Here is a 27,044-nt window from a genome sequence, read left to right as displayed (position 1 = left end):
TTCTCCCTCCTAGGAGATATACCTTAATCTCCTAAGTAACACTCAGGTTTTATAAAAATATACACAAGAGGGGGAATTAGCTCTGTTCACAACCCTGGGTGTGCCCTCTGAAAAATACAGTTGTTGATATACTGCTACTATGGGATCCAATTTTCTTGTCTAAGTGCAGAGTAGTCTTTTCTGGGGTAAGATGGGGTCTGGAAGTCAAAAACTGGAGCTCTAATCCTGACTGGTGGGGATTTTCTGTGGTCTTGGACAATCAAATAACCACTATGCTTCAATTTTCAAACCATAAAATGTAGATATTAATACTTATTTACATACTTCATCCTGGTGTTTTGGGCATTGTTTACTTAATGCGTGTAATGGGCTTTGAAGATAAGAATTCTATAAATGATGAATGTTTGTTTATTTTTAAAGGCCCTCTTTCCAATAAGACTGTCTCTAAAAATTTTACTAGAGAAAACCCCTTAAAAATTAGGTCCTTTTGTGCAAGTGTAGACAAATACCAATCCTAGCAGAAATGTCAGTTGGCTGCGTCTCTTACCTGCTTAGCTGGTGACTAGGACATGACAACTTCATTAAACCTGCTTGTTCTTCTTCCTCTTTTTTATTTCAGTTTTAATTCAGACTTCATTGCTTCTACATGTGTTACCATTAAAACTTTCAGAACTTTATTTTCATACTTTTTCATTCAGAATATTATTTTTTACTGTCTGTGGGTTGGTTTTCTGTAGACGAAACTGAAATGCAAATGGTAACGTAACACCTATGAACCAGCTATAAAAAGTGTTTTGTTGTTCAGTTCAAGTCACGTTGACTAATACTCCCATATACATGTGAGCAAATAGTACCATCTTTAACTTGCCTCACAAATAAAAAAGGCTAGAAAGATCATTATTAGTTCTATTCTTTCTATAGCATTATAGGGGAGCCTGGCACTTCGCAGAGATTCTTGCACCAAGGAGCATACAGTCTAAATAAATGGAAACAGTAAAATTAAAAAGATGAAGCATGAGAATGAGCAGAGTTGATTATTGATAGAAAGTGGGAAATTCTGAGAAAGAGTTAGCGGATTCTTGTATAGTGTAATGTGAAAAAGACATGGAGTCAAGAGTGAGAGAAGACAAAAGAAATTCTAGGGAGATCATAGGTCTGGAGAGAGATTGTAGATAGAAATATGGGATGAGATTAAGCAGCATGTAGAAGCATAAGGTTGTAAACAACAAGATTGAAACTGATGTGGAAAGATATAGGAGCCCAGTGACTGATGGAATTCAGTGAGGAGTCAATGGTCAGGATGCAGAGAGCAAAAGCTACAGTGGTCTAGAGCCTGAAATGCTTCGAAGGTTGCAAAGAAAGATGATACAGTAAAGAAGGCAAGAGACAGTTACGTTTCAGCAGATGGGAGAGAAAGAAAGGGAGATTTTAGAGAGCCTGAAGAGACAGATTTGGTGAAAGCCTGAATGTGGGAGTAATTAATAGGTCGGAGTCAAATATGACATCTAGCTTGTGAGTCTTGATAATGGGGAGGTTGGTGCAGAGGCAGTGTGTCCTAGTGAACAGAGGATTAGGACTTAGAAGTTCTGGGTTCTATGTCCAGCTCTGCCACTGGCCTGCTGGGTGACCTTGGATAATTCACTTCACTGCTCTGTGCCTCAGTTTTCCCCATCTGTAAAATGGGAGTAATGATGCTGACCTCTTTTGTAGAGCATTTTGAAATCTATGGATGAAAACACTATGTAAGAGCTAGGCATTAATAATAATAATAATAATATATTATTATTTATTTTGTTTATTAAAAAGGAGTGAAACAAAAGAGCTTGTGAGGAAAGTTTAAGTTTAGCTTTTGTCACATTAGCTTTTAAGGTGTTGGTCAGACTTCTATGATGCACTCAGAATGGCAAGAAGAGATTGGACAGATGACAGAGAGCATAAAAACAGTGAGACTTGTTGACAATGAGGGGATAAGAGAGGGAGCATCGGAGTTTGAAGGTATATAATCAATATACAGTTGAAGGATTAGAGGCAGATAGGAGGATCACAATAAATAGGAAACATTAGGATTAAATGCAATTGTTCAGTACCCTCTGTGCTACTAGAATGTCACCTGTCACCTGAGCATTGCTCAGCAGAGAGATATTTCTTTGACGCAAGTAAAAAGCTTTCTTTAGAAAAGATCAATCCGCTTACACGTTTAGATGTGCTGTGATTGTTCATCCCAATCACCTTTCACCACCACCTTTCAAAAGCTGAGGAAAGGTCATATCTCTCTTGGTGTTTTTGTTTAAGCCTTTCTGTTAATAGATTTAACAGGGATCCAGTGCACCAACTGCATTGTGAAGATTAGCTTCCCACCCAGAAATTCTGGAAACTTTCTGCCCAACATTGATATTCTTCAATTTTTGGGTGCCTGCCTTGTGGAACCAAGAAGGGGTTAGATTTTCAGAGAATAGTGCTCAGCACTTTCTAAAATTGGCCCCTTCAAGGGTTTCACGTTGTTCATGCAAAACTTTATGAACTCAAAATCTCCATTTCAAGTCAGGGACCGAGAGCTCCTGAATTTGTTCTTGCTGAGTTTCATGGATTCCACCTGAACGTTGTTCCTTTTCCAACTTTGCATATGGGGAGGCAAGAAAGGAGTTCAGCTCCCAAATCCAGAGGCTCACGAAAGACTCATCAGAAGCCAGGGCCTTCTGAACAGCATCCAGAGTCATGTTTCCATGGACTTTCCCTTCCTGAAGAGTCATGAGAATTATGCAGCATTGGTGACTCAGCATAAATTAATATCGCTTTGATTATGTTTTCTTTCGATTATAACAGATATTTAGAAACAGGAGTTACCTTCTGATGCTAAAATTTTCAGTTTTCTCTAGCATTTTTGTCATGATCAATTAGTGCAAACATTGTACAAACCTCTGCAGACTCAAACTAATTGCTTTTTGGGAATAAAATATCTTTGTCAATTGAGTTATTGTTTAATTAGACCTGAATACTTGCCTCTGCTACCACAGAGCTATTTTACTTTATATTTACTAGCTCCTAAATCAGGTGCTTCTACAACAAAGATTTTTTTCTCAGCTATATTCAGTACTTTACATGAATCCTAAAATATCCCTTTTCATGGTAGAGTGTTGTTACCTGAGTTCAAGGGAGACCAAAAGACTGAGGGTGAAAATGATAGATCAACAAACTGATTTGGAAAAAATAAGGATAGTTCCAAACATCAGCCCATTCTGAAGGTTGAGATTACTTCAAATAAATTCCTTCATCTTGAGTCAAGGTCTTTTCCACCTAAACTTCTGCTGATATACTACTTTGAGAACATAGCAGATCTGGCAGTCTTTGCTGGGACTTGCTGCAGTATTCAAATAACACATTCACTAGACCACATTCACTAGACTTACTTGTTTCAAAGGTTCATATTGCAATCTAGGGGAGCACAAGAGGTCTGAGTACAGCAGTCAGTACTGCATTCACCACAAAAGCCTGATAAGGCCACCACCATTTACTTAACCTGTTGGAAATCTAGGTCAAAATTTTAGGTGGGATACTATAATTTGACATACCTCTGCATTTGCCAATTATTGATCTGCAGTCAATTGGTGCTAGTGTCACCCATCACCTCTGAAAATCATACCGGTTATTTAGAAGCCTAAATGTGGATTTAGGGACTTAGCTTGGAACATACTGGATTTTATTTGTTGGTCTAAATTCACTCCTGGTATTATTACATTGATTGGTGTAATATAAGGAATTTCATCTAGCCCATGTTTTGACACTCACTCTGACTGGATAGGACAGAATATTAGCAGTGATTTTTTCTATAAACCAGAGTCAACAAATCCAGACTAATAAATAATATAACCGATTTTAATTAAAAATACCTGCTAAATAAAGCCATTGATAACAAGAGTATAAAATAAGATGAACACCGCAAACACAAATAAAAATATTTGGAAAAGGACCACTGTTACAAGCAGTTTATTACCATAGTTTTAGTTTGTACTGGATGCTCTGCTGAAAAATTCAGGTGTCTTGTTCAATTAGGATACATGGATTGAGGACTTGAGGATAAGGCATCCAGACAAAAGCTGGCACTAACAAAATAATAAGAAAAATGGGCAAGACAAAATGATTTCTTTTTCACTGTTATATTTCTTGACGTAGGGTAATTCTTAACTCATGATAGATGTCAGGCTTGGATAAAACTCATTCAGGCTTATTGCCTCCCTAAGAATTATCTTGTGAAACTGCTGGACTGCAAACTGAGTGACAGTCTGATTTCTTTTGTTCTTGTTAATTTTTCCACAGACGCACTATGAAAATGGAGAGTACATTATCAGGCAAGGGGCTCGAGGGGACACTTTCTTTATAATCAGCAAAGGAAAGGTAAGTTGTTGTCACCCCTTTCAAAGCAAATGTCATGTACAATGATGGTGTAACTCTGGGAATGCAGTGTCAATCAATCCTTTTCTTGCAGGGCCCCAAAGGTTACAACATTTTACATTTAATTAAACTTCTTGGCACAGTGTCAGTTGGGGAGAATGACCATAAGTAAAAAAGCCACACACACCCCAAAGGCAGATCTCACACACTGTTTTATACATACTCACAATGAACACTTTTTGGTTCATGAAAACAGTTGTTAAGCCACCTTGGTTACATGACTAGCAAGATCAAGACTTTCTTTACAGCATTTCTCATATAGACATAACCTAAGACTGCCAACATGGGTGCCAGTTATGTTGGTAGGTCTTGTCATATGGATATATGCCTTCTAAGAATGAGACATAACAACTGCTATTGAGTTACATTTAGTCAGTGTGAAGTTGGGCTAGATTTGAGCCAGAAATACTTATTTTATCCCTTGCTCTAAATATAATAATTTTTATTTATTATTTGTATTGCTTTAGCACCTATATGTATACACCATATATAGACAGAACAAATAAACACTGACTGAACACTTTTTTTTTTTGTTAAGATTTAAAACATGGGAACTCACAGAACTACTAGCTGTCTTTTTACACTAAAATAAAATATATTGTACCATATTTCTATTGAGCATTTACTAAATGTGGTGCCTGCTTTGATGCCTTAGCCTCTACTCAGCAAGCTACAAGGGGGAAAATTCTTTAAACCACTTTATCGGATGCATGCATCAGATGAAGAGGGTTTTAGCCCATGAAAGCTAATGCTCAAATAAATGTGTTAATCTCTAAGGCCAGGTCTACACTGCGACTTTAAATCGGTTTAATGGCCGATATACCGATTTAACGCTGTACCCGTTCACACGACGTCGTCATTAATATCGAGTTAAACGGCTCCTTAAATCGATTTCGGAACTCCTCCCAGACTAGAGGAGTAGCGCTAAATTCGAAAGTGATAACTCGGATTAGGGTTCGTGTGGACGGAAATCGCATTATTGGCTCTAAGAGTATCCCACAGTGCACCACTGCGCTCTGGTCCGCAATCCGAACTCGGATGCGGGAAGTACTGGTAAACAGGAAAAGCCCCGAGACTTTAGAATGACATTTCCTGCTTTCACGTGTCCAGCTCTGATCAGCAGGGTGGCGATGCAGTTCAAATGCAAAAGTAGCTCCTGCATTGAACCTTACGGGAGATACTAGATCTGATCGCTGTATGGTGAGACAAATCTGTTTTATCAGAGCTCCGTTAAAGAACAGGAAATGCCAAAGCGGTTGAAAAATAAACTGCAGGATACACACGGTGCGTGACAACCGTAACGGAAGTCAGAGACCTCAAACGGATGCTCATTGAGGGAGAGAGGGGTAATGAGGACTACAGCTAGCATCTCCACAGCGGTCTCTGAAAACTATTTGCATTCTTGGCTGAGCGCCCAATGTCTGAAGCTTAATACACGGTGTCTTGCGTGGTTCACGGAACAGCTCGTCATCTCTTCCCCCCCCCAGCACGTGAAAGAGAAGTAATAATTAATTCCTTGAGTACTGTAATGTCACCTTCTGTGTACTGAATGCATGCTTGGCAAGAGGTACGCCGGTGTTGACAACGTCGATACGTTTGTGATCTCAGGGTCCATGATTGCTGTGCTATGGCGTTTGCTCAATGCCACTCCGGGAAAAAGGCGCCAAAGGGTTGTCTGCTGCCTTCACAAAAGGGAGGGGTCGAGGCTGTACCCAGCACCACCGGGCAATGTTTTCTGCCCCATCAGGCACTGTGCTCTCAACCCGGAAGTGGGAACTATGGGATAGCTGAGGAACAGCTACCCATAGTGCACCGCTCCTGAAATCGATGGTAGCTTTGGACCATGGATGCAAACAATCGATTTCGTGATCCCACTGTGGACGTGCTAAACCGATTTTATTAGATCTGTTTTGTAATATAGGTTTAAGCTAATTCGAAATAATCGTGCAGTGTAGACGTACCCTAAGATGCCACAAGTAGTCCTTGTTCTTTTTGCTGATACAGACTAACACGGCTGCCACTCTGAAACCTTAAACCTCTTTGTTTTCCTTCACAATCTGGATAGCTTTAAACAGTCCTTTTTTGCCAGTTGAAAATTCCATTTTATTTGGTGTTGAGCTAGGCAAACACATTGCTCCTTACCACAGCAGGATGCAGATGTTCAAGGGAATACAGTGCAATCTCCTGCTGCAGAGAATACATACTGAAAAACAGATAAAACTAAACAATAGAGGACAGATAAATTTGTTTGGTCAATCCAACCTTCTATTTACAGTTCTTATATCTGCGAAAAGTCACAGGTTAATACAGGCAATTTATTATGAAAGGCAACAAAAAAAGCCCGGATATTGGGGAAGGAAAGAGAGAGTTTTTTAGTTAGTTCTGACGTGACTGTCACACATACAGGGATTTCTTCTGAGAGAGCGTGTGACATTGCCAACTGACAAGTACTGAAGCTAGTACTCTGTCTTGCTCACACTCTTTCTGTCTCTGTCACCAATATTTATCAAACAGCTGAAGTCAAATATTCCCTAGAAGGAAAAAAAGCTGGGCATATTTTCTGTGTGAATAAGTCAATCTTTGGCAGGTTTTCTAAATGGAGTACATTATGGGGTATGCATTTATTATGAGTCCTCAGAAAGTTCCTTCATGTTATCCCCTCCACCCCCCACTTACCCCCCTCCATCATATCTCTCATGATACCCTCAAGCTTTTCTGGCTTCTTCTGATCAGGAGTAACTGATCCTGGAATAATCTTTTCCTTACCTCTATGAAGAAGGAAAATCATGACACAAATGATCCCCACATGAACATTCCTCTCCAGATACCCTAGCCTAATCTGTATTGTCCTGTACTCGAAACGGGCTGCACCCCATCCTCTGTACTTGGAAGAGTTCCTAGGTCCCTGATTGACAGATTTACCAGTCAGTATACAAAACAGACTGATATTTCTGTGCAGCCAATTGTCATGGTCTGCCACTAACAGCAACGCCAGAATGTTATGTGTCCAGCGGTGATATCTTGATCAAAACCTGGCAGAACTGAACAAGAAAGGTCCTAAAAATTCCTCCTCTCACAAATTCCTCCTCTCACAAATTACTGCTTTGGTTTCCCAGGGTATATCTACACTGCAATTAGAAACCTGCGGCTGGCCCATGCTAGCTGACTTTAGTTCTCAGGGCTTGGGCTAAAGGGCTGTTTAACTGCAGTGTAGATGTCCAGGCTCAGGCTGGAGCCCCACCGCTAAGATCCTGCAAAATGAATAAATTGTTTACTATCAATAGTTCGCACTTTTCCGCTCACCACATGCTGATAGTCTGGCATTGTTCAGTACTCAGTCAGTATAGTGAGATTGTGTGCCATGCCGTGCTGTAGCATACCATTTTTCCTGTAAAAATCAATGTCACAAATTTAACAGGTGCCTTATTGGTGCCACATTATCTGGTAATTAATGTGTATCATCACTTTAAACTGTGTGGCAGCCCTGTAATCCCTTGGCATTTCTTTTCTAGGCCACACAGAGGATCACAGAGAAACAGATTGAAACATATTGAGACTTTTTTTACTTACTCAGTTTTTTTTTCCATCTGCTGCAAACAGTTTTAACCAGTCTGTTCCACTTTCCCTATCCTCATCTGATCTTTGATGACTCACTGCAAAAGTTTATTGTAGGTTGCTCATTAATGACTCAAAACCACTGTGTTGAGCATTCATAACAAGAGACAGTAGAAGGTGGAGGATATGTTTTCTTAGGTTTTCACAACAAAATTAAACTAGAAGCTTTCCATATCCCCCAAGTCAGAACTAAATTCAACTGTCTGAAATCCCCAAATGCTTTGTGAATTTGCATATGCAAAACCTGAGATTTTCAGACAATGCTAGTGGGATTTGCAAATTTGATCTAAGGGTGAAATGTTGCCATTTTCCTCTATCCACTAAATTTATTGCACTAGATGTTGCACTTAGGCCAGCATCCTCTTAATCTTCTTTGATAGACCCAGGCCAGTTGGGAACAGCAGAGTAGTAGAAGGGAGATATACTGGCTACTGGATAAGCAATTTTCTGTTCCCTGACTGACCAGAGCAGGGGCTGCTCCAGGCTGATGAGAACGCCTGACTCCAGTTAACCTGCTAAGAGTCAGGTGAAGCTGTTAAGCACCTGACTCAATTAAGGCCCCTCTGATGTTATAAAAGGGCTCACTCCAGTCAGGCCAGGGAGAGCCAGGGGAGAGCAAGTGTGTGTGAGGAACTGGGAACAAGAAGTGTGCAAGAAGCTGAGAGTGAGTAGGCATGTTGCTGGAGGACTGAGAAGTACAAGCATTATCAGCCATCAGGAGGAAAGTCTGGTGCTGAGGACAAAGAAGGTGTTGGGAGGAGTCCATGGGGAAGTAGCCCAGGGAGTTGTAGCTGTTGTGCAACTGTACCAGGAGGCACTCTAGACAGCTGCAGTCCACAGGGCCCTGGGCTGGAACCTGGAGTAGAGGACGGGTCTGGGTTCCCCACGATCCTCCAACTCCTGATCACACACAGAAGGAATTGACCTGGACTGTGGCTTCCACCAGAGGGGAAGGTCTCTGGGCTGTTTCCTGGCCCACAAGGTGAATCTGTGAGATGAGCAAATCCATCAATAAGTGCAGGACCCACCAAGGTAGAGGAGGAACTTTGTCACACTGCCCATTTTAAAAGATTCAGAGTTGAACCTAGTTAAGTTTAGGTTCAAAGAAAAGAATTGCCTCTCATATAAGGGTCTTATACATCCCAAATCTACCTATCACCTTTTGAAGGGGCTTCTGAATTTTTGGTGGACTAATGGAGTGTTCTGTATCATTCTTAATACTAGTGGTATATCCAGGAAAGATTTGCCTTGCATGGTTGCTAGGAGTTTACCAATTTGTCATGGAGACACAACAAGCTACAAGGAAACCAGGGTTTCTTACTACCTTAATGCAAAGTAGAATGGTCTTCAGAAGAGCAATTAGAAGAAAAAATTAAAAGAATTAGGACCGCCAGTGCTGGAACTCCATCTCCAATGGATGTGAATATCTCCAACTATTGTGTGTTGCCCATATTTTTTTTTTAATCTGTGCCTACAGCAGGCTCACATTACACATCATTTTTCAGATGGTCTGGAAATCAACTTTTCATCTGCAAAACCTCTTTTCTTTTTCACAGCAAAAAGAAAAAAATGTCAAGGCACAGCTGCAGACTGCCATTTTTCATTCATTAAATTGGCAAAGGTGGTTAAAGGCTGTTAAGCCACACTTGCTGTTTTTAATTTTATTATATTGCTTTTTATTTTCATTTTTTAAACAAATATACATTCAAGTTCTTTATTTCTGCTCCAGCTAGCATTTGGGGTCCATAGCCATGTCCTTTCATTGCATCCATCTACATTCAGCAACTGAAAGAAGAAGGGTCTTCATCCTGTAATGTTCTCTCTTCATTTCAGCTTGTAGATTTTTTTCCTGGTTAATGAATGTTGCAGAACAAAAATAACCTAAAACTCTGTAAAAAGAAGCCCACATAGTAAGTCCATCTTGTAAGGTGATTTGACCTCCAGTTCTACAGTTGACTCCATACAAACAGACCCCTGCACTCACACAATCAGTTGCAGGATTGGGGCCTCAAACAGTGAAATAAATGAGACAGCACGATTCATATTAGTATTTTCAAGAATGATACGTACCCCAATAAAAAGTAATTATACATTTCCATGAATAGCATAAGAGGCGTATGGGGAACTAGCCATAGTAGTATGCTTGATTACACAGAGCTAAAATGGTGATTGGCAAGCTGCTAAGGAAGTTCAGGATACAGGAATTATCAAGTTAACCAGACAGGAATCAATCAGGGCATTAATTGAAAATGCCATAAGATGACTCATACATTCCCAATTTTGTAGGCTTTATTAATAAAAAATTGGATTTTTTTTCCTTTTCCACAGGTAAATGTTACTCGTGAAGATTCACCCAGTGAAGAGCCAATCTTTCTCCGCACTTTAGGGAAAGGAGATTGGTTTGGAGAAAAAGCACTTCAGGGGTAAGTACTACAAATTATATAACTGTTTAACTGTGATTCACTGCAGATAGGGATTCTGGGATAGATTATTGCGGTCTTGCAGCTAGAAGATAGAACTGAAATCTAAGCAATCTTGCTCAGTCATTATCCTGGAGGCACTGGTAGCCAGACTGTAGTGAACGTTGGTGGCACTGGAATCAGGGGCAGCTCTAGGTATCTTGCCGCCCCAAGCACGACAGGCAGGCTGCCTTTGGCGGCTTGCCTGTGGGAGGTCCCGGTCCCGCGAATTTGGTGGCATGCCTGCAGGAGGTCCGACTGGCAGAGCGCCTCCTGCAGCTTGCCACCCCAAGCACGCGCTGATTGGAATTTGGCCTTAAATCGGTAATAAAATCACAGTTTTGTACTTAAATGTCTGAATCTAGACCTCAATTTGGGTCTGATAAGCTATTCTTATTTTTAAAATTTCTTATTTTGTGATACGTTTCATGTGTTGGGTGAGCACATAACAGCTGATTTCCTGTAAATTGGTGGTGCGCACTTAGATTGTTTTTAATGAAGTGTTTTGTTTGGGGGTTATAACTATGCTTAGAAAAAACTTAAAGATGTAAATAACAGGGGGAGGGATAGCTCAGCGGTTTGAGCATTGGCCTGCTAAAAACAGGTTCAAGATTGTAAGTTCAATCCTTAAGGAGGCCACTTAGGGATCTGGGGCAAAATCAGTACTTGGTCCTGCTAGTGAAGCCAGGGGGTTGGACTCAGTGATCTTTCAGAGTCCCTTCCAGTTCTAGGAAATAGGTATATCTCCATTATTTAAAAAAAAAGGTCCACTATACATGTTATATGTCCACTGTATAATACTTAGTCCAGCCATGAGTGCAGGGGACTGAACTGGATGACCTCTTGAGGTCCCTTCTAGTCCTATGATTCTGTTAATATTAAATAAGGGTATAAAAGTGTAATACTCCATTTCTTCAGTGGTGTTCCAAAGGTACATAGGAAAGGCAAGGTAGAGACTTTTTATAGCTTTAGATGTGCAGTATAACATGCAGGGGTTTAGTTGCATGACTCCTATTAATGGTAGTGGGCACCATACAGCTAAATCTCCCATTCTTAAAATGGGAGAGGAATAGTTCAGTGGTTTGAGCATTGGCCTGCTAAGCCCAGGGTGAGTTCAATCCTTGAGGGAGCCATTTGGGGATTTAGTTGAGGATTGGTCCTCCTTTGAGCAGGGGGGTGGACTAGATGATCTCCTGAGGTCCCGTCCAACTCTGGTATTCTATGATTCTATAAGCTCTATGGAAACCTTTCTCATACTGTAACCTCCACATTCAGTCATCCTCAAAAGAGCCCCAGATCCCTTTTAGCCAAATTTTGTGGTACTTCTAACATCTAGAGAGAACTGGCCAACTTTATTACCCATCTCAAGCGTACAAAACTCATGAGTCAGAGGCAGGTCCACCAAAATCAGCTTAAAAACCATGAGCTTTTTAAATAATAAATTTGAGGTTATTTTAATTTGCCTTCTGATTTTCTAACCTTTATGGTATAGTTAAGCAATATATCCAAGCTTTCCTCTGTAGCCATGAGAGCTAGATTTTTTTTTACTGAAAACTGAAATTCTCAGAAAATCACATAACTCCAGGAGCTTGGATTTCAAGAAAAACACCAAATATTGTAAGTCTTGCAATAAAATTTTGAGAGTTGGCAACACTGGGCGAAATAAGTCCTGAAATAAACAGGTTTGGGAAATAGAAGGAGGCTCGTTATGCACCTGCTCAAACAACTTCTAATAATACAATGACTCCAGAGTTTAGGTTCTTATTTTTCAATAATGCATTTAAAAAAATATTTTCAAATACAGTTGTGTTTGTTAGCTGCCTTAGACTAAAATGAATTAATTCACAATAGGTATTTAAACAATTTGTATATTTTAAAATATTCAATATAATATGGCTTTGATCTTCTGAAATTAACCTGAAATCTTGCTATAATTGGTATTGTATTTTTAGTTTATAGAGGTAGGATAATACCCAGATGCTTTTTGAATGAAAGTGTACATATCAGACATACTGCAGGCCCAGTTTACTAGTAAACTCAATCATGCTGTAGCTAGACTTAAATTCGATAGTTTGGAAGTATATCTGCCGCTAGATAAATAACTGACAAATATTTATATATATGATAAATGTTTAGACCTCACTGACATTTCTATATTTATTTGTGAATATGAGTTTAATAAAGATAGATATAGACAAGCAGTACATATTTTCTTTTGATATTTTCTTTGTACCTAGTTAGCAGTTAAAGATAATTTTTCAAAGGTTTCTTTGGAATTTTTAGTCATGTGACACCCATTGACTTCAATTGGAATTATTTAACAATAACTCCATTCAACGCTGCGAAAATTTATCCCACAGTGATAATGTGTCAAAAATAAAAACTGAGGTTCAGGTGTAATTTCATTCACATTTTACCCAGTTACAACTAATAGCAATAGGGAACATTTTACTGTATCAGCAATACTGAATAGTTGCAGTTTTCATTACACATACTGCTGCAGAGAAGGAATTTGGATAACAAGTATTTTGTGATACATTGGAAATACTTATGCTGATGTACAAGTCCTCTGATGACATGTATTATCCTATTTTTCTAGCCAGTACATGATACATTTTATTTCACACTATCCCATTCACAATAACAGAAACAAAACAAGCCATAAAATTACCATAGCCATATTTTTACAGTAATAGTTAAACTTCCCAACACATTTGCCTTTCGGTTTCTTGTCTAATTCAGTCTGAGATAACAATATATGCTGTAGGACTAGAAATAGTCACTGTAAATTAATTTTTGCTGTATTTCATAGTTAAATTAATTTTTGACATTTTTTTAATATTGATTATTTTTAGCAACAGGCAGGTGGCAGGACTCATCTACATAGTCCAGCAGGAAGCATGAAAATAATGTAATGCAATTTCGTGGACAACATCTATTGCACTTAAACAGCTCTATAGTAGCTTATACATTCTGTTGTGCTCTTTCTGTACCATACCAATGGGAAATAACATCAGCATCTGAATTCTAGTATTTTCCAAAAGTGTGAGATACAAGGGATTCTAATCTGTAGTGTAGATACACTAGTACAGTGGTTTTCAATCTTTTGGGGCTCAGGACCCATTTGTAAATATTTATGGCCTGTCACAACTCAGTAAATAGTCTTGGGGTGGGGGCCCTGGGGCAGAACTATAAGTAGGCATTTTAATTCCTGGGGCAAGCAAGCATATTTTGCCCCACCTCCCACCAAAGGTGACATGGGAGGAGGGGCACATGTGTCATGTGAGCCCAGTTTTTTAGTTGTGGCCTCCCCCAACCCAGACAGCCTGGGTGGCCTGCTGAGATGCATCAGAGAGTGGAGGTGGTGCTCCGTTACCAAGCCTCCACTTATGGCATCACCTGCCTGAGCCACTCACGCTCTTGTGCTATGAGGCTGGCTGGGCTTGGCTCTCCACTCCAAGCACTGCAAACTCCAGGGTTGCAGCAGTGCTCAGGTTCACCCCGCCTCCTTCACTGGACTAAATTTGTGTAAGTAGAGTTGTGACCTGACTCATGAGGTTGCAGTGCCACTCACTCAAATTTGGCCTATCCAGACTCCAAACCTGAGTGGTGCTGGGACCCCAGAGGTTGCAGGGAGTCAAGCCCTTTGGGAGAGGAGCCACAAGAGCTGCCATGTGACCCTTTGAAACATTCTGGTGACCCAATTTTGGGACCCAACCCTCTGGCTGAGAACCTCTGCACCAGTGTATCCCTTTCAGAAATCCAGTGTCAGTGTTTCTAGAATATGGTGTTCATTAAACCCATCTTACTTGTTTCTCCTCTTTCCCTCCTTCCTGAAAGCTTCAAAATGTTATCTCACAGAAGCTCTCAGCTCTTATTGACTAAGGATTCCAACAGTCACTTCCAGACTCTCATATGCCATGTGGCAATGTAATAGCCTGCCAAGTTATTAATAGCCATTGATAACTGGTACAGAATGTTGGCAGTACATTTTTGTATTTCTCAGCAGATTGAACAAATATCATTATTCCATAAACTATGTGAGTACAGCGTAACAGCCTATTACAATTAACACCTGTGAATCAAAATATCGAGTTGTACTCTTTCTTTTTGCTGCTGTGTCATTTCTGTAGATTAACTGAGACTCTTAAATTAGGGATTTTTAACCACCTTTGACATTATTAGCATATTTTTTATGCTGCTCTTCTTTGGAACTTGCCAAATAATACCCCTTAAAATATACAACTTCATCCTTTTATTTTCCATGTATTTTTTTTAAAAGTTGGCAGTCAATGGAAGGATAGAGAAACCATGAAGGAAGGAAAACATTCCAGTAAAATCATGTATAAAGAAGTGTTTTTTTTTCCATTTAAATCTTTGATGTGGATGGAGGGAGAATTGTGAGGAGCTGCCCTTCTTCTGGGTAGACGAAGAAGGACGTGGCACTCAATTTGTTTAGCCAGGCATTTTGAGCCATTTCCTCATTCCTGAAATTTCCTGTGTTTTGAATTTTAGTTAAAGTTTCAGTATTGCCAACTTGCATTATTTTTAATGTAAGTCTCACAATATTTGAATGTTTCTCTTATTTATCTATTTATTTGTATTACTGTGGTGCCAAGGAGTCCTAGTCATGGACCAGGATCCTATTCTGCTAGGTGTGTACAAAGACAGGAAAAAAAGGCAGAACAAAAAGACAGCCTCTGCCTCAAGGAGCTAACAGCTATAAGACCAGAGACAACAGATAGAGGTGTACAACTAAAAACCCTGTAACAATATTGCTCAGCGTGATAGGCCGTGGTTTCTGCACCCCAACCAGACTAAACATTGTTAATTTTTTTGTAGACATCACAGTAAAGGAGGGATTTCAAGGTAGTTGATGAGGTAACTTTGCAGATTTTTATGGGGAATGTCTCCCAACGGTGTTGGGCAGCATGGTAGAAAGCACAGTGTTGTTTGTTTGAAAATCTAACAAGTAGGCAGTGGAGACTGGCATCATGGGTTAAATGGAGGTGGACATAAAAACCTTGATAGTGAATGAGAGATGATAGATAGGGCGGGGATTGACTTTGAAAGGTCTTGAAAGTGAAACAAGCATGTAAAGTTTGATAAAGAAGGATGAGCCAGTGGAGAGATTCAAACAGGGGTGATCACAGATGGCAAGTGAACCCTTTTTTGGGGAGGCAAGCCCACTGGCCATGCTCCTTCCGTCTGAGGCCCTGTCCCCCTCACGCTGGTGCCCCAAGCCCCCCCGTAACAGAAGGAGCCCTGAGGCCCACCCCACAACTGGAAGAGCCTCAGCCTCCCTATCCCAGCCATGCGAGGCTGCCCCCCTCTCCAAATGCCAGTCTGGTCTTAGCCACACCGGGCTCAGCCACCAGAGCCCACCATGCCAGCCACGCTGGAATAAGCCACTGGGACAAGCCCCTAGCCATGCCAGGCCGAGCCACTGGGCCAGCCACAGCCACGCTGGGCCCCGAAGCCACCACTCTGCTCCCCTGCCCCCAGCCACACCGGGCTGAGCCGCCGCCCTTCCCTGTCCATGCCAGGCTGAGCCACCAGACATTCTGGTCTGAGCCACTGGCTCCCCCAGCCACATCAGCCTCACCAAGCTGCTGATAGGCCAAGCTTCCGGCCCCACCAAGTGCCAGACCAAGTCGCCTGCTACCCCGAGCATGGGGCAAGGCACAGCCACGGTGGGCCAGGCTGCTCCTGGCCAGCCCCAGCACATGGAGCCACCTCACTCCAGTGCCTCACTCCCCAATCAGACTCTTCCGCCCCGGTGACTGTTGGCTCACCATCTTCCCTCCTTACTCCCCCGCCCCTGAGGAGAAGGAACCCGGCAAGCAGCAGCAGAAAGGCAGACAGCAGTAGCAGCTGGAGTCCTCGGAGAAGGGACAGGGGCAGGGCCACCGCAGCCTTGGTGTCCAGCAGCGGGTTGGTGGCAGCTACATCAGGGAAGGCTTAGCCTTTGCTGGCCTATTATACCTGCCGTCCATGGGTGTGATATTGGCAAAGTAACAGGGTAGGAAAATGATCTTTGCAGCAGCATTTGAAGTGGATATGAGTGGGGGAAAATTGCATTTGTCAAGGCCAGAGAGCAGGATGTTGCAGTAATTGAGACAAAGGCTAATGAGTGCTTAAATGAGAGTTTTAGCCATATAAATGGATAAGAAAGGCCATATCTCAGAAATTTTATGCTTAAAGAATTGGCAAGATTTAACTTGGATGTCAGGACCTAGCGAGAGGTCCTAATGAAAGTTTTTAATTCTCATTAATTGCTGATTTATGCTTCTAATCTCACAAAGCTTTGCCCTTCTCCAAAATGGCCACCACTTCTCATTTCAGCCAATGGAACTGAAGCCACAGTTTACCCTGGGAAGGCTGGATGCCATATCCGTTTAAACCTTTACAGGTGAAAGTGAGGCTGCCCCAGCAAACTGGTGAAGTTTGTGTTATGTAGGGCTTGCATTTAGGGCTCTCAAACAAAGCAGGTTCTTACTGTACTACATGTGCTCATTTTGAAATAGCGTGACCAGATGTCCCTATTTTATAGGAACAGTCCCGATATTTGGGTTTTTTTCTTCTATAGGCACCTATTACCCCCCACTCCCATCCTGATTTTTCACACTTGCTGTCTGGTCACCGTTTCTTGAAACCATATCTTTTTGGATCTAAAATTTTTTAAGTATATTCTTTGTGTATTTGTGGGAAAGGTAACAGGCCAAATCCTAAAGTCAATGGCAAAATCCATAGATATAGATATATCTTCCTACTGTATTTTCCACTGCATGCATCTGATGATGTTGATTTTAGCCCACAAAAGCTTACACCCAAATAAATGTGTTAGTCTCTAAGGTGCCACAAGTACTCCTCGTTCTTTTTCCTTTGAATTGAGTATATTTTATGCTGTTACCCCAATAGGTATCTAGTTCTATGTGACTGAGGTTTATATTGCTGATGTTGTTAAAAAAAAAGTTTACTAAAACAAAATGTTACTCCTGAAGAAACATAGTTTAATTTGTCCATCTAATCTTTCTTTGAAATGAAAGTATCCGGTTTTCACTTCTGTGTTTCCATTACAGCTTTATCTTCAATTATGTTGGTGTTTATAAATCCATTCAAATATATATTTTTCTGCAAATAATTTTTGTGGTTCAGTTAAATTTTAGTGAAATGTATTTTTAAATTTAGTGGATTACAAACATAATATAGTGCAATGATGACCCTTTGAGGAGACTAGTTTTGGAAAATCTTTAAGACACCCCACGTGGAAGGCTCCCTGCACAAGCCTTTTACATATGTAAAGGGTTGGATGATAAACCATATCTGCTCATCGCTGCGCCAATTGGAAGCTCATGGTTAAAGCACGGAGTTCTGGGAAATAGTATCCTCTCTGATGTGTTTTCTCTTCCACTAAGAGCAAAATATGTATTTTCTAAATCCAGATTTAGGAAAACAAAACATGCATGCACACAGAGAGATGCATGCACTCACACATGCTAGATTTGTAGTTAATGCAATGAACTGGGACTCAGCAGATCTAGGTTCAATTCCTGGCTCTACTACAAGCTTCATGTGCGGTCTTGTACTTAATCTTTCCCTCAGTTGTCTGTCTTCCACCTATGTCTTCTCTGGCTTGTCTATTTGGATTGTAAACTCTTCAGAGCAATGACTATCTCTTACTAAGTGTTTGTATGGAGCCTAGCACAATGAGGCCTCTGTCTTGGTTGATGTTTGTAGATATTACCATAATATAAATAATAATAATAATAATAATAATAATAATAATCATTAATAATTAATGCTTTTTCTACCATTCTAGATCAGTTAAACTGGGTTTTGATGTATCTTTTTTTGTACCCAGGATTTGCTTTTGTCTTTTTGAAGGAGGGGGCTGGGTCAGGGAACTTGCGTTAGTTGTATGACATTTTGATGTGTGTGGTGGAAAAGGTCATTTTGTGAATGAATCTTTTCTTTTGCTGATTGAATAAGGTTAACTTACTCCGTCATCTTACAGACCATTTGAATACTGAATCAGTTTGTTCTGTCTTTTGTAAGATGTATCTTATAGAGGTATATTCAATTTTCAAGAGAACTCTTACTGATATCCATGTATATCTCCAAATCTCCTCCTTTGTTATTCTGGTACTAATCTTAAGATTAAGAGTCTTAAAGTTCTTGGGGGAATGAGGATAATCAATGGGACACAGTAATACCAGGGTATAAAATATATCAGCAGGGCAGAACATGTTGTGCTGGTGGTGGAGCAGCACTATATGTGAAAGAAAGTGTAGAATCAAATGAAGTAAAAATCAAAAAATGAACCAAACTGTACCATTGAATCTATATGGATAGCAATTCCATGCTCTAATAATAAGAATATAGCAGTAGGGATATATTACCAAACACCTGATGAGGAGTGTGACTGTGAAATACTCAGGGAGATTAGAGAGGCTGTTAAAATAAACTCAGTAATAGTGGGGTATTTCAGCTATCCCTATATTGTCTGGGTACATGTCACCTCAGGATGGAATGCAGAGATAAAGTTTCTTCACACCTTAAATGATTGCTTCTTGGAGCAGCTAGTCCTGGAACCCACAAGAGGAGAGGCAATTCTTGATTTAGTCCTAAGCGGAGCACAAGATCCGGTCCAAGAGGTGAATATAGCTGGACCATTTGGTAATAGTGACCATAATATAATTAAAACACCACAGCAGCCCAACACTGTAGCATTTAATTTCAGAAAGGGGGACAACACAAAAATGAGGAAGTTAATGAAACAGAAATTAAAAGGTACAGCGCAAAAAGTGAAATCCCTGCAAGCTGCATGGAAAGTTTTTAAAGACACCATAGTAGAGGCTCAACTTACTACATTTTTTAATTTGGGGTATACGTTTAAAAGAACCAAATAAATGCCACTGTGGTTAAACAACAAAGTTAAAGAAGCAATGAGAGGCAAAAGGGCATCCTTTAAAAAGTGAAAATTAAATCCTGGTGAGGAAAATAGAAAGGAGCATAAACTCTGGCATATGAAATGTAAAAATATAATTAGGAAGGCCAAAAAAGAATTTGAAGAACAGCTAGACAAAGTCTCCAAGAGTAACAGCAAAAAAAAAATTAAGTATATCAGAAGCAAGAAGCCTGCTAAACAACCAGTAGGACCACTGGAGGAGCACTCAAGGATGATAAGGCCATTGCACAGAAACTAAATGAATTCTTTTCATCAGTCTTCACAGCTGAGGATATGAGGGAGATTCTCAAATCTGAGTCACTCTTTTTAGGTGGCAAATCTGAGGAAATGTCCAGATCGAGGTGTAATTACAGGAGGTTTTGGAACAAATGATAAACCGTAATAAGTCACCAGGACCCGATGGTATTCCCCCATGACTCCTGAAGAAACTCAAATATGAAATTACAGAACTACTAACTGTGGTCTGTAACCTATCATTTAAATCAGCTTCTGTAGCAAATGACAGGAGGATAGCTAATGTGATGCCAATTTTCAAAAGGGCTCCAGAGGTGATCCCAGCAATTACAGGCCGGTAAGCCTACCTTCAGTACCAGGCAAACTGTTTGAAACTACAGTAAAGAACAAACTGTCAGACACACAGATGATAATAATTTGTTGGGGAAGAGTCAACATGGTTTTTGTAAAGGGAAATCATACCTCACCAATCTATTAGAATTCTTTAAGGGGGTCAACAAGCATGAGGACAAGGGGATCCAGTAGATATAGTGTACTTAGATTTTCAGAAAGCCTTTGACAAGGTCCCCCACTAAAGGCTCTTAAGTAAAGTAAGCAATCATGGGATAAGAGGAAAGGTTGGCTTATGGATTGGTAACTGGTTAAAAGATAAGAAACAAAGGGTAGGAATAAATGGTCAGTTTTCAGAATGGAGAGAGGTAAATAGTGGTGTCCCCTAGGGGTCTGTATTGGGTCCAGTCCTATTCAACATATTTATAAATGATCTGGAAAAGTGGGTAAATAGTGAGGTGGCAAAATTTGCAGCTGATACAAAACTACTCAAGATAGTTAAATCCCAGGCAGACTGAGAAGGGCTACAAAAGTATCTCTCAAAACTAGGTGACTGGCAACAAAATGGCAGATGAAATTCAATGTTGATAAATACAAAGTAATGCACAATGGAAAACATAATCCCAACTATACATATAAAATGATGGGGTCTATATTAGCTGTTACCACTCAAGAAAGGGAACTTGGAGTCATTGTGTATAGTTCTCTGAAAACAGCCACTCAATGTGCAACGGCAATCAAAAAAACCAAACAGAATGTTGGGAATAATTAAGAAAGGTACAGATAAGATAGAAAATATCATATTGCCGCTATATACGTCCATGGTATACCCACATCTTGAATACTGCTTGCAGATGTGGTCAGCCCATCACAAAAAAGATATATTGGAATTAGAAAAGATTTAGAAAAGGGCAACAAAAATGATTATGGGTATTGATTGGCTTCCATCTGAGGAAAGATGAATATGACTGGAACTTTTCAGCTTGGAAAAGAGATGACTAAGGGGGGATATGATAGAGGTCTATAAAATCATGACTGGGTGTGAAGCAAGGAAATGTTATTTACTCCTTCTCATAACACAAGAACTAGGGGTCACCAAATGAAATTAATAGGCAGAAGGTATGAAACAAACAAATGGAAGTATTTCTTCACACAATGCACAATCAACCTATGGAACTCTTTTCCAGAAGATGATGTGAAGGCCAAGACTATAACAGGGCTCAAAAAATAACTAGATAAATTCTTGGAGGATAGGTCCATCAATGGCTATTAGTCAGGATCGAAGCATGGTGTCTCTAGCCTCTGTTTGCCAGAAGCTTGGATTGAGTAGACAGGAATGGATCACTTGATATTATTTGTTCTGTTATTTCCTCTTGGGCACTGGCATGGCCACTGTGAAAACAGGTACTGGGTGCTAATACGAATGTTTGTCTTACCCATATGGCCATTCTATGTTCTTATGTTTGTTATTATTTGTGCTGAAACTTTACCCCTCTATAACCTCACAATGCTTGTAGTGTATTATGGATGGTACACACAAGCATTTTACTAATTTAAAAGTATTTATATATTATTGCAGGATGTAAATCTCCTCTGTGATTGTCAGAAACTTTTTAGGCCAAATTTCTACCCTCAATTAATTTTCTGAACCATCACTTGATTCAGAATTTAGTCCTATTCATCTTTAAGATATAGGAACCTGGTGTTAAAAAGAGGAGGAAATAAACTATATAGCTGTGTTGGAGTTGAGAATTTGCTTCGGGAAGTTAAAATAATGCATGTTGAAATTGTTAATGCTCTTTAGATCTCGAGCATAGTCTATTAGATATCAAAACTTTAAGGTGTTTTTCGGAATTATATAGAAACCAATATATTCCCTAAAAAGTTTTCTGGACATCCTCAATAGCTGAAAGGCCCTGTGACCAAAATCAATATGTGAAACATCACATATAGAATCAAATTGACACCACTATTTATTTTTTTTGTATCCTCATTTTTAATGTTCTTGTTGCTCCTGCTGTAGACAGTTAGTTATGAATCCAGTTGCCAGAATAGTTGGTTACTTGCATTTTTATCTGCCCATTCATCTATGGAATATGGCTAGGATATTTCTAGAACCAACTGAGTTTAGCCCTACTATAATTTAATCGCATTGTTTTTTGCCTCTTTCATGTTCCTTAGCAAGAACGGGAAATCCTCAGGACAGCAAGTCAGTTTTTGGTTCAGATAAGACCAAAATATTTGGATGCTCATCAAATTCTAAGTGTTTTGAACCTTTTGAACTGTTTCCTCCTTCAAAAACCAACAGATTTCTTCTCCCAAGATACCTTTCCACCCTAGCTACCTGATTCTCATCTCGCTTCCTTCCTGTCCCATCTTCAGCTGACTCCTCTCAATCTCTGAATCCCTTTCCCAAGTCTTTCCTTTCTCCAAAGCCCTTAATACCTACCTGCTGTAGCTGATATCCTTATATGTCTTCAAGGTCCCTGCCAGCGGTATATGGGATCTGGGAGCAATTACCCACACAGGTGGGGTGCCAATTAATTTTTTATATAAGAAAAAAGGATAGTGGTGGGAATTTAACAATAAAATACGAAGGATGGGTGATATTAGGCCTGTTACCAATAGACAATGAATGGGGGGTTTCGTATTGAACAGTGTAGGAGTCTCTAACAGTGGGATATCGTAAAGTTGGGTGTTCAGCACAATGGGATACTAGTACCAGTTAATAAGCAACTCAACTTTATTATAGGAACAACTCTAGCATACAGTGTGAAATGCAAAACGTACCCAAAAAGTAATGCAAAAAAAATGCTAGTCTCCTATATAAAATGGTTAAACAATCTTAGATAGAATGTATTAATGGTTGGTGGCCTTCTATATAAATGTACACAATGGTATTAATTAAACAAAGTATATCAGCAATATGGGTGATAAGTGAAATTATGCAATGTAGAAAATTACTGACTTAAATTTGTGAGGCTGTGATAGCAAAGTGTACTAAAAGCTGCGTTAAGGAACAGGAGGCCGGGAGGGGGGAAGTGGAATGATTAGTGGCAACTGATGAAGAGGAGATGCGCTGGAAGCTACGGACACTTTGGAAGCCTGCAAGGTAAGGGACAATGGGCTAGAGAGAGGTTTAAGCACCCGGGGGGGAGATAGATGAGCGGGGGGAAAAACAGACAAGCTTATTACAGGAGGAGAAACAGCAAGGGCGTTTGGAGAGTTCGGTTGGCAGCAAGGCAGTTGTAACAGAGAGCACGGAGAAGCACATGGTCGGGGGATTGGAGCGGGGGGAAAAAGAAAACAAAGTTATACGAGGTGAGAAGCAGCAAAAAACCTTATCGTATCTTAACCAACACTAGGCCAAAACAACAAATTCACAATTCTAGCAAAACTATTAACAGCAACTAATACGGGCAGCAAGCAGACAGCAAACTATAACAAGGCAGGTGAAAACTTACAAGCTTACAATCTATAGGGACAACAAAGAACAGGCAGGTGAAAACTTACAAGCTCTATAATCTTAACAACTATAACTTATTAAAAAAAACAAAACTATGGGTGCACATGATGGGGAGTTACAGAGGCAGAGTGCTATGTGCCCGGGATGGTAGGCAGTTCAGCCGTGGTACAGCTGCAAGCGAGAGCTCCGAGAACCAAAGCCACAGGAGCCAGAGCTAGCCAGCGGCAAAATATTTTTAAGCAGGCAAGTGCCGGCGGAGTTTTAGGGAGAGCGTTTTAAGACACAGACCAAGGTTTAAGCTGAGTCTGTGTGCTGGGGGAGACCGAGCCAGGCAGCTAAAATAATAAAAATGAACAGTATAGAGAGTTTCACAGAGGGATCTACCACGCCCAAGGAAGCAGCAGACAGGGGGGGCGGGGGTAAAAGCACAGAACAATCAGAAGCTAGGGTACTGGTCTCAATAATAGAGATCTCTCAGGCAAGCAATTCGGTCTCTGGGGGGGGTGTGGGTACGCTCAAAAAAAACGAGAGCGGAGAAAGGACCCCCAGAACCCTGGCTGATCAGACCAGGCAGCAATGCAGGAACTTTCTGATCTTAGTTTTAAAAATGTCTGTTTTTAAAGGCAAACTCAGGCAGTTTCCCACCAGTACTTTTGATTGGCTCCCTCTTCACAGGGGAGGAGAGGAGGCAGGGACAAAACTGTAGGTGAGCACAGAGACATGTCTGGGCAGAGTCCTGTGCAGTAGGTGACTCAAAGCACATGAGGCCTATGACTCATGCCCAAGATCTTAAAAACACAATAGGTCTCTTGCAGCTCTGGACATTGCCTACCCTAACCGAGCCCAGGTTTAACAAGGTGATAACAGGACTAACCCTTTGAACAGGGCAGTGGTCCCACTTAGCACAAGTGGCCATCCCTTTGAGAAGGGCAGTGGCTCTTGGTAAACAACTTTAAGGGGTCCTCCCTTTGAGAAGGGCAGTGGCCCTGGTAAACAACTTAACAGCCAGGGAGGGGAGGCCACAGGAGAACAAAAAACAAAATGGAGTATGGGGACAGCTGTAAGAAACAAAATGGAATAGGGGGATAGCTGTAACAGACACAAGGGTTATTTGATTTGACTTAATTAACTGTCTAATCTGGGATTGATGATTTTTGATTTCATAATGCTTAGAAAAGAGGTAATTTGTAGGGTGAAACTGAGTTGCATGTTACATTGTTCATTTCCCTCTTGTAATTTACAAAACTCCCCACTTAGTGAATTTAACACCTTCCATGTGTCCTGAACGTGTCCTAGAAAGACAAAATGCAGAAGGGGAATGGATCTCTTTTAAAAAAAAAAAAAAGAAAGAAAAAAAAGTCAATGTCCTATTGAGATCAATCTCCCGTCTAACAACAGAAAACAAACGTTCTCTCTCACTTATGTATCAAATATTTTTTATTTTCCCCTTCATTTAACACACAGAAGTTGGGAGCTTATTACAAATCTCCTGTAGGGACAGATCATACAAGTTTTAATTTACTAAATTTATTGCCATTTCTGTCATCCCCTGTTTTGCCTGAACAGTTGTGTGTTGTAAAGCCTTTTGAATGTCCTTGACTAAACTTATTGAATATCAGTATGATGTATCATGTTAGTTGGACATTTTGATTGTACAGCACTGTGCCTTCCATTAAAATCTGAGCAACAGTTGACTTAACCTAATTATTTTAGATTTTGTGTATTTTTGATGTGTAGTAGTTCTCAGACTCTGACCTGTGAAGAGCTGGCTGGTCTCTTTTTACTGGCTCTTCTTCCCAGCTGCTAAATTGTATTAAAAGACAGCCAAAAATACATTGAAGTTTCATAATTTTGCTTTTCTATGTGAGCAATTGCTGCAGTTGCCAAAAGGTGTCATTATCATGAATGGGAAAGGAAGTGGGCCACACTGTGAGACTGTAAGGGGTCCTCTTGATTAAAAATGGGAAGGAAGGTGACCTGAGCAATCCTGAATGGGAGATGTGTCCACGGCACAATTAATCTATCAAGAGTTGATCCAAATTATGAAAATATTGGCGAACACCACCCCTATAACAAATGGATTGTGTTGGGGAAAAAGCCATCCTCTCATTGCCTTCTTCATGCCCAAGAGGAGCTGGAATATTTGCTTAGGTCCTTTAATCTCTGAAGGAGGAATGTTAAAACTACAGTCTTAACAAAAACACGATCTATAGGAGCAGCAGGTTTTTGGATGGTGGTTGGGTTTTGCACAAAACAGCACATTTGAGCTGTGCAAATATTTTTTAATATATTAAGCTTGCAACATTTTTAGCTATCTCAGCCAACATACCTCAATAAACAGGCACTGTATCTCCATCCCCTACTCCAAATATATCTTCAAAACCTTTTTTCTGTTCTTCTCTCTCCCACCTGATCCTTCAGAAATGGATTCATGCTGTCAGGGAAACTGCAGAGCTTGGACCAAAAGACTCGTTTCCATCAACACAGGGCTCCTCGAACTCCCACCTCAGGCTTCTAAAAGGAGAAAAATATAGTACAAAATTATCTATCAGAGATGAAACACAGGGCCTGAGACTACAGTATCTGTTTAGAAAACCCTTGGTGAAATAAGACCTGCAAGACTGGACAAGCAATAGTAAACAAAATGAGGGATAAGTATGTAAGGACTTTCAGCTTTTGTTTTATAGGGTGTAAAACTTGGGAAAATGTTTCTTTATCTCCTCCTCTCCAAAGAAACTGAATAATTTTTTTTCACATAATTGCAGTACATAATAATTTAGCATTCTTTCCTATGTGCAGCACTTATTATGTAGTGAGAATAACTCAATAGATACATCTCTCTGTCACACGACCCTTAAACATGTGTAAAAAGTAATTTGGCCTATAATGCCAACGGCTCTTTACTTTTATACTAAACTTTACACCATCTACAGTATCTTTTAGACATCATGGACTTTTTTTCCTGTTACGTTCTCCACTTTAATAAGATAAACTAATGCATGTACAGTATAAAATTACTAACATAACATTTTCAGAATGTTTTTATGTAATCGATTATCAACTGTTTCTGCAAGGACTGGTCTTTGCAGAGTAACTGTATTCTCCCGTTTGTGTGTCCCATTCCTGGACTTTGAGCTGGATGACATAAGAAGCATATATATATGTTGTCCACCAACAGTGGGCTCATGCTAGGTGGGGATGGGGGTGCCCCTGAAGTTCTTTTCCACAACTCACTACAATTCACCACCGGATGTCAGGGTAGAGCTCATCCTGACTCTGCTTACACTAAGATGATGGGTAGTTGTACCGTATATCAGAAAGTTTTACTTGTGTTATCTAATAATTCATTCTTGTTCCCAAGTAAACTAGGGAATCTTCTTGTAACCTTCGAATTTTGTGTTTTTTCATCATTGAAAAATGAATATTGGTTACTTAAATAACATTACTGTGCTCTTTGCAAATAATAATCTCTCACTATTTCTATTTTTCATATATATGCAATCTGATATTACATTTAGCA

General features: G+C 40.1%; 1 protein-coding gene across 2 annotated transcripts in view; it reads left to right on the top strand.

Moving 5' to 3' along the window:
- The window catches only part of PRKG1 (protein kinase cGMP-dependent 1), a 952,768-nt gene that overhangs the window by 751,051 nt on the left and 174,673 nt on the right, over positions 1-27,044 (top strand). For both annotated transcript variants that reach the window (XM_075072659.1, XM_075072658.1), the window contains exons 6-7: positions 4,315-4,392; positions 10,393-10,487. In XM_075072659.1, coding sequence (XP_074928760.1) covers positions 4,315-4,392; positions 10,393-10,487 — 173 coding nt within the window. The remainder of the gene's footprint in view (positions 1-4,314; positions 4,393-10,392; positions 10,488-27,044) is intronic.

This window comes from Chelonoidis abingdonii, chromosome 15 (assembly GCF_003597395.2).
Source record: "Chelonoidis abingdonii isolate Lonesome George chromosome 15, CheloAbing_2.0, whole genome shotgun sequence".
Lineage (NCBI taxonomy): Eukaryota > Metazoa > Chordata > Testudines > Testudinidae > Chelonoidis > Chelonoidis abingdonii.
Note: the sequence above shows the minus strand (reverse complement) of the source record. Positions and strands in the feature narration are given on the sequence as shown.